The sequence below is a fragment of the Kryptolebias marmoratus genome, linkage group LG23 (genome assembly GCF_001649575.2).
Source record: "Kryptolebias marmoratus isolate JLee-2015 linkage group LG23, ASM164957v2, whole genome shotgun sequence".
In the NCBI taxonomy this organism is placed as follows: Eukaryota; Metazoa; Chordata; class Actinopteri; order Cyprinodontiformes; family Rivulidae; genus Kryptolebias; species Kryptolebias marmoratus.
In genome coordinates this window covers 6611690-6619851 of record NC_051452.1, presented here as the reverse complement: position 1 = coordinate 6619851, position 8162 = coordinate 6611690, and the positions used below count along the sequence as shown (strand labels likewise).

Here is an 8162-nt window from a genome sequence, read left to right as displayed (position 1 = left end):
TGGATGGATGGATGGATGGATGGATGGATGGATGATTCTCAAGCTCTTGATTTGTTAGTATTTGTCCAAACGTCCTGCTGTCTCATGATGCCATCTGTCCTCGTCTTCATGTCTGATTTATTGACTCTGTTTTCTATCATCATTGTTTGTTTCAGAAAGAATTCAGCCATTTTTATTCAACATTTCTTCTCCCAACAAACAGCTAAAACAGCTAAAACTCCACTTTCTTTTCTTAGTCACGCTTTTAAAGCATCTACCTCCTCAGGACTGCAGCATCATCAGAACAAACAGGATTTATATCGACGTTTATGAACATTTAAATGATCCTACCTGCTCGTTGTGTCTCCAGGCCTCCAAAGTTCTGCCGGGGATGAGAGGCCTTCAGGGAGGAAGTCTGTTTCTGGCCCACGGCACGGCTGACGGTACCGACGTCTTCATCTTCCTCACCCTGAAACACAAAGTCCAGATTGGATCCTGTCCTGGTCTTAAACGTGTCTCTTCGTCTCCTCTTCCTTCTCTCTGCAGCGAACGTTCACTTCCAGCACTCCGCAGAGCTCATCAAGCACCTGATAAAGATCGGCGCCAACTACACGATGCAGGTAAAAAAAATGCTTTCAAAACGACCGAAACGGGCAGAAATTGATCTCAGACGGCCTCACTGCCGGTTCCTGATCCTCCGAGCCGACCTGAGGAGGACAGGTGAGCGCTGGTCGGTCAAACCAACCCTCCTCATGCCGGCAGAGAGAATCTACCAGCTGCAGTCAATCCCAATCACTAACAGGAAGTTAACAAACCTCATCAAAATAAAAGTCTAGACTCACTTTTTTAAAGATTTAGGTGAATGTTTGGATCCGTGTGACCCCTGCTAGCAGAACGAGCCACAAAGACGAATTTTCCGTGTTTGAGTTTTTGTTTTTTTCTATCTAAGAAGCATCAAAATGATCCGTATTTTGTTGAAATTTAGTGATTTATAACCTGGGAACAAGCTGGTTTTGTTGATGAGAGTGTTGGTCTATATTTAAAAAGATGAGCTGCCCGAGCTTCATGATGACGCCAAACATTATATGACGGGATTTCCTGAGGCTACGGCAGCCGGCAGAGAAAAATGGTCAATTTCAAGGGCGTCTCAGATCGTCCCATGCTCAGAAAACGTCTTTAAATGTTAACTTTTGTCGGAGGAAACCAACCAAGGCGCTTAGACTTCCTTTTCCTCAGATAAACGTGGAAACACTCGTTCTCCAACCCCTCGGGCTCGACACAAATTTTTTTTTTTTTTATTATTATTTAAACGGTTTTGTGCAGAAGCAGTTTCTGAGTGACCTTGTTTATGTTGTCTTTTCCTCTTCCTCCTCTCCGCCGGAGCAGATCTACCCGGACGAAGGCCACTTCCTGTCCACACGCAGCCGGATCCAGCTGACTCACTCCATAATTGGATATTTTCGGGGATGTTTGCTCGACGCGTCGTTGCTCGAGCAGCGGGACGATGAGTGAGCCGGCGTCGTACGTGTGTGTAGACCAAGCGGCGTGTGTGTGTGTTTGTGTTTTTTTACCGGTAGAACAGCGTTTGATGGACAAAACAAGAATCAGACGTGTAGATTTCAGCAGCTTGTCTGGTGTCGTTAGGTCGCCGTTCTCAGATTTAAACGCCGTATGTCCGCCCCAAAGAACACCGCTGAGGTTTAAATTTCGTCTTATTTTGAAATTCTATTAAGAGCAATGGGTTTCTGCTCGATCCGGAGCCAAACAGTGTTTCTGGTACTGATAAAATAGTTTGAATTCTTCTGGGAATGATGGAATGGTCATGAATAATCATGGAACCAGAGTCTGTGCAGTAGTGACGTGGAGCTTTAGGTCCCGCCCACTCCCCCCCGCACAAAATCACGGTGTCATGTGACTGCTCTTTTCATCATGAAACAAATAATTACGGCTACATGTGTCAGAAAAACAAACAGTAAAATCCAGCAGCAGCGTACAAACTTTTTAGGTTTATTTATTTTTTTTGTATCAATGTCCTGTTCGTTTACACGGAGGGGGGGCGGGACTTAAAACTTGTACCCGGACCAGCCTGCGTGGTCGCTGGTCCCGTTAAGACTTTGGCTCTTCAAAATCATTAACCTTAAACATTTGCAGCACCAATAAGATCAGTTTTAGCAGGGGGGTGCCACAGCACCCTGTGCGCCCGTACTTCCCACGGCCTTGATAAAACCTCAGTAAATCGGTCAGTGTTGTATATTACTGTGGGGCGAAGACGCGGTTCAGTCGTTAAGATTAAAGTGATTTTTTTAATTTCCTTTCTGTATTTTTAACTGTTTTGATGTTTGGTAGTTTGTTTTAATTATTATTATTATTATTATTATTATTATTATTATTATTATTATTATTCCATCTTTGTGGTGCTTTGTTTTTGTTTTCAAGTGACAATCTGACTGATATGTCTTATCAGTCATGTAAAAATTTTCTTTTTTTCTGGTCACCTAATGTCCCTTTAATGTCTCGGATGTCAGAACTCCTCACGATGTTTTGTATTTCGAGCGTTTCCGGCTGATCTTTTTTCTTTTAAACGTGAACGCCATAACGCCGCGTGATAAAAAGCATCGTGAGCGCCGTCAGCCGAGCGCTCCTGTCATCGCAGGAAGAGACGAGCTCGCTTCAAATAATAAAAAATAAAAACACCAGGAAATAAACAAAAACAAACAAACAAGCTGCTGCTGCACGAATCCATCACGGTGATAAATTCCCTCCCGTGCATGGCAAGGAGGCGGTCGCCATGACAACCGCCTCAGCCGGCCCGGATTCAGCAGCCCGAGTCAAGGACGAGCGGCTGCCGTGCACGCACCTGGAGCCGTGCACGCACCTGGAGCCATGCACGCACCTGGAGCCGCCGTCAGATCTGCGGCTTTTAGACGAGCGAAGAGAAGCCTGTTGTTGTTTTTTTGTTGTTGTTGTTTTTCTGCTGGTTGATGGAAGGATTCCCTTTCAGGCTGTTCCTTTAATGCGTTTAAAAATAAATAAAATGAATAAAACCGATTCATTTCAGCTCCTAATTCTAACAGCTTCCAGTGTTTCCACAGCCGAACTCCTTTCAGAAAAAACAGGAACATTTTAGCTGAGAAATGATGGAGCTGAAGCCGTTTTGGTCAAACCTGGTATAGTCCTCAGCCTGTTTGTTCTGGATGACTCTCAGCTACCATCACACCAAATTTTAGCTCATTAGCTGTAAAAATGACCAAGTTATGGGCTTTTTGTTTTCACTACTGTCCATTATCTGTGAAAATACACTGAAGGGGACTGAATCCAAAAACATGATCACCTTCAGCAGCAGACGATAATTAATCCGACATCTCCAACTCCTGTTGTTGTTTTATAAGAATGTTTCTGTAAAAAACAACAAACTGAGGCGTAATTTTAACATCTTCCTCCTTAAACGAACTCACTGAACACGATGATCACGTCGCTGCAGCTTAACTTCAAAATGTTTCTAACCTTTTGGATACAAACCCAACATCTCTGAGCTTAAAAGGTGAAAAATTAGCTTTTTTTTCACAACAAATCAGTTCAAATGTCACCAGAATTCAAAGCTAACTTTTAAAAAAACAGCTTTACTCAAACGTATGTTTAACAAGATGTGTTTTTTTGAGTAAAAACAGAAAAAAAATCTCTGGGTTTTACCTCACGTGGAGCAGCAGAAGCTCTTCAGGATTCTTCATGCTGATGATTGCAAACACCTGACGGCTCCTCACACCTGAGCCACGAACCAATCAGCTCACAGGAAACTAAAACCTTCAGTCTGACAGCATTCCTGATGTGCAAATCAAAGGTTTAACAACTTCAAAAGGCTTCTTTGATTAATATAGATATATATAAACAAACTCAAGAACTAGAAACTGTATTTAGGCTCGAAAATCACCTTTTTTGTGTTGAGGTGTTTGTAAAGTTTAGAGCTGGAAGCTGAAGTAAAGAGAGCAGAACATTTCTCTTTTCTTTCCGTCCTTCGTGACCTTTTGTAAATCCCCCGTCCAACAGCGGTGAGACGCCGCTCGAGCTGAGCCTTAATTACAACGAAGCAATTACAGAAGCGATATGAAGGCCTTCTCCACCGAGGAGGCAGAGCCAGCAGCCTCAGAAACACCCGTTTAAGACCTGGACCGGCCTCGTCTCTGGTGATCCAGCATCAAATTTATAAAGAAGGGAAAGATAAGTGACTCTGGAAGAAAGAAACTTTAATTCAGGGAAGAAAGGCTTGATCGAAAACTCCAAAAACACTGTTGGCTCCTCATGAAACAGAAGCATTTTGTTCCTTTTATTTGCTGCATTTCTCTCTGATGCAGAAATAACAGACTTCAGCGTCTCACTTACAACATTTAGCTGCTCTCGGTTCAATTATTAAGCTTTCGGTGGCGGTTATTGATGTTAAATTACGTACAGAGCAGTTGTGGTAAATATTTCTATAGATTTATGTTCTTAAATCCTTATTTTCTTCGCAGTGATGTCACACTGCCATCTTGTGGAGGAATCCCGACATATAATATTTCTGAAGATTCTTACCCTTAATTCTGTTTGACCATAAACCAGATCTGATTTTCTGCTTCTCTTCCATTTCATGCTTCTCAAATCAAAGAGTAAGTGTCGTGTCTGAAAACGTTCAGCTGTTACAGATTTCCGCTCAGAGTAAAAGTTTGACCCACAGAAGCGCCGCTGGAAACGGCTTTATTAGAAAAGAGAACTGAGACACATTCTGTCCTTGGAAAATCATTTTTTAATAAAAATCGAACACCAGAAGACCAAGCCTTGGCGGGACGGCCACTTCCCGTCCATCGGGTGTTTTAATACTCCTCCCCCTCCTCATCCTCCTCCAGCGAGTCGATGCCGACCTCCTCGTAATCCTTCTCCAGGGCGGCCATGTCCTCCCGGGCCTCGGAGAACTCGCCCTCCTCCATCCCCTCCCCCACGTACCAGTGGACGAAGGCTCTCTTGGCGTACATCAGGTCGAACTTGTGGTCGAGCCGGGCCCAGGCCTCGGCGATGGCGGTGGTGTTGCTCAGCATGCACACAGCCCTCTGCACCTTGGCCAGGTCTCCTCCAGGAACCACGGTGGGCGGCTGGTAGTTGATGCCCACCTTGAAGCCGGTGGGACACCAGTCCACGAACTGGATGGAGCGTTTGGTTTTGATGTTGCCGATCGCCACGTTGACGTCTTTGGGCACCACGTCGCCGCGGTACAGCAGGCAGCAGGCCATGTACTTGCCGTGGCGGGGGTCACACTTCACCATCTGATTGGCCGGCTCGAAGCAGGAGTTGGTGATCTCTGCCACGGTCAGCTGCTCGTGGTATGCCTTCTCCGCGGAGATGACGGGGGCGTAGGTGGCCAGGGGGAAGTGGATCCGGGGGTAAGGCACCAGGTTGGTCTGGAACTCCGTCAGGTCCACGTTCAGGGCGCCGTCGAAGCGCAGGGAGGCGGTGATGGAGGACACGATCTGACTGATGAGCCGGTTCAGGTTGGTGTAAGACGGGCGCTCGATGTCCAGGTTCCTGCGGCAGATGTCGTAGATGGCCTCGTTGTCCACCATGAAGGCGCAGTCGGAGTGCTCCAGGGTGGTGTGCGTGGTCAGGATGGAGTTGTAGGGCTCCACCACGGCTGTAGACACCTGCGGAGCTGGGTAGATGGCGAACTCGAGCTTGGACTTCTTGCCAAAGTCTACGGAGAGGCGCTCCATGAGCAGAGAGGTGAAGCCGGAGCCGGTCCCTCCTCCGAAGGAGTGGAAGACCAGGAAGCCTTGAAGCCCTGTGCACTGGTCAGACTGCAGGAGAAAGACACGGTTTACACTCCAGGACTTCTGCCGCCACTCCTAACCTTAGATTTTATACATTCATGCCCAACATGATGAACTTCCAATCTTTTATGTTTGGTATTAAATCTGATCGTCCTTTAGATTTATGATAAACTAGCAAGATACAGAATATTACGGGGCATGTTTAGGTCAAATTAATCGATAACTGTTGACTGAGGGATGCTCCAGCACCAAACGACACCAGTGGGAGAGCTAATCTCAGGAAATGAGATTCATCCTCAACCAGTTTCACTGACCGCATCTCCTACAGTTTTTATTTCAGGTCTTCTTACCAGTTTGCGGATTCTGTCGAGCACCGAGTCGATGTGCTCCTTCCCGACGGTGTAGTGGCCTCGAGCGTAATTGTTGGCGGCGTCCTCCTTCCCGGAGATCAGCTGCTCCGGGTGGAAAAGCTGACGGTAGGTTCCGGTTCGGACCTCATCTGGAGAACCAACGAGGTTTGATGGTGGGTTAATTCAAGTTAAAGTGGCCCAAGTATACGGGTTTAAATGAAACGTTCAGAGAGGAACTGATGGAGGCGCGTCTACACAAGATGGCTGCCCATAAAATGGCCATCACTCAGCTAATCTGGCAGAATGGCAGCTTTGGTGTGCCATGAATGTAAAACCTTCACACAGAAAAATAAAATATACGACCTCAAACATCAGAGCTTTTAATTACAGTCAGAGTTCGGACGAAATGGCAGCTGATTGGTTGATTAAACTGAAGTGGGTGGAGCCAACTGATGAGACTTTTCCTAAAGCTCCAGTTAAAGTTTAGTTTCAACTTTATTGTGTGAATACTGGTTCAGCATTTGGTTTTTAGGTCTCTATATAGTTTTGTTTTATTTAAAAAGTAATTTTTTTGTTTTTTAACCTCAAGTTCACCAGCAGATCTGGTTTAAGTCCCCGTCTTCCTGGTCAGCTGGGTGAGTCCTTACCGATGACGGTTGGCTCCAGGTCCACGAAGATGGCTCTGGGGACGTACTTCCCCGTGCCGGTCTCGCTGAAGAAGGTGGTGAAGGAGTCGTCGTAGCCCCCGGAGGGCTTATTGCTGGGCATGTGGCCGTCGGGCTGGATGCCGTGCTCCAGACAGTACAGCTCCCAGCACGTGTTGCCCATCTGGACTCCCGCCTGGCCCACGTGGATGGAGATGCACTCGCGCTGTGGACGACAAAGGGACACATTAATAACTTTCCTTTTCCAGTCCTTCAAGGAATGCAGATTACCCACCGCCTTTCAGTTTCATTAATCACATTGAGGATAAACTTGTCTTCACTTGTAAAAAACTGACAGCTGAGTTTCTAAAAACATAATAGGGTGGAGTCGATGTTTGAACCACAGCCCGTTTCTTTATTTTGGTAAATTCCAAAACTCTGATCTGCATCTGCAAACAAACCTTTCAGCCATCCTTGCAAACACGATGCGACAGTCAAAACAAGCATCGGCGATCTGAAAGAGTGCTGATTATCACGGGCCCCATCGGTGCGTCTGCAGGGGCCAAAGTGCCTCCACGCCCCGCCGAAGTATTCCAGGGGTGGTTGTAAAGATGTGGGTGAGGGTGGAGGAGGGGGAGGAGCTGAAGAAGGGGGTGGCTCTGAATGTTTTGGAGGCAAGTTTGTTCTGAGGGAGTTTAAAGTGCAGCCATATTGATTCTGTTTGAGTACCTGGACCTTTGAAGCAGGAGGCCTCAGGTACCGATCCGTGAATCATTTGGTAACTTCTGTTTCAAACGATCTACAGAAATAAGTTTACATGAAGTCCTTCAGTCTGTAGGAGAGTTCAGCTGAAAAATGACCTCCTGTCTGAACCGTTCCTGTAGATTCTCATCTATGATCAACCTACCAGCTAAAACCTGCAAACCTACCAGCTAAAACCTGCAAACCTGCCAGCTAAAACCTGCAAACCTACCAGCTTAAACCAGCAAACCTACCAGCTAAAACCACCAAACCTACCAGCTAAAACCACCAAACCTATTAGCTAAAACCAGCTAAAACCTGCCAGCCAAAACCAGCAGACCTACGGGTGATATGCATTCCTTTAAGGAACCCTAACCGTTTATGTTTGTTGTTTTAACTGATCTCAGATCAGTTCTCGTCACTCAGTTTAAGCTTTCAGTGTAACACATTCCAAACATCCCTCTGGTGATAAAATACCGCCCGTATCTGCAAACAGACGACTTCCAGGTGACCTCTGACCCCGCAGGAAACAATGCTGCTGTGTATTAAACTTCACGTCACAGAAACACAAACAGCTCGGCTGAACTTCAGCTGAGACTCGAATCACAAGAAGAAGAAGAAAGACTCGTGACCACAGAGGGGAGGGGGGGGGGGGG

At 46.3% G+C, this 8162-nt stretch overlaps 2 protein-coding genes and 1 long non-coding RNA gene across 7 annotated transcripts in view; 1 reads left to right on the top strand and 2 right to left on the bottom strand.

Moving 5' to 3' along the window:
* LOC112451531 overlaps nt 1-448 on the bottom strand; it is a 37502-nt gene extending 37054 nt beyond the window's left edge. For both annotated transcript variants that reach the window (XR_005232709.1, XR_005232710.1), the window contains exon 1: nt 331-448. This is a non-coding gene — a long non-coding RNA (uncharacterized LOC112451531). The remainder of the gene's footprint in view (nt 1-330) is intronic.
* The window catches only part of LOC108249008 (inactive dipeptidyl peptidase 10), a 54910-nt gene extending 51883 nt beyond the window's left edge, over nt 1-3027 (top strand). For 2 of the 4 annotated variants that reach the window (XM_037973780.1, XM_037973781.1), the window contains exons 25-26: nt 350-422; nt 526-1287. In XM_037973780.1, the coding sequence (XP_037829708.1) occupies nt 350-422; nt 526-815 (363 nt within the window). In that variant the 3' untranslated portion in view covers nt 816-1287. Of the gene's footprint in view, nt 1-349; nt 423-525; nt 1289-1365 lie in introns of those variants that run through there. The other 2 variants (XM_037973782.1, XM_037973783.1) reach the window with 2 other exon arrangements.
* A 1709-nt stretch (nt 3028-4736) lies between these two features.
* LOC108228966 (tubulin alpha-1C chain) overlaps nt 4737-8162 on the bottom strand; it is a 4703-nt gene continuing 1277 nt past the window's right edge. Inside the window, exons 2-4 of the mRNA XM_017404607.3 lie at nt 6769-6991; nt 6122-6270; nt 4737-5798 (exon numbers count right to left, since the gene is read on the bottom strand). Coding sequence (XP_017260096.1) covers nt 4824-5798; nt 6122-6270; nt 6769-6991 — 1347 coding nt within the window. The 3' untranslated portion in view covers nt 4737-4823. The remainder of the gene's footprint in view (nt 5799-6121; nt 6271-6768; nt 6992-8162) is intronic.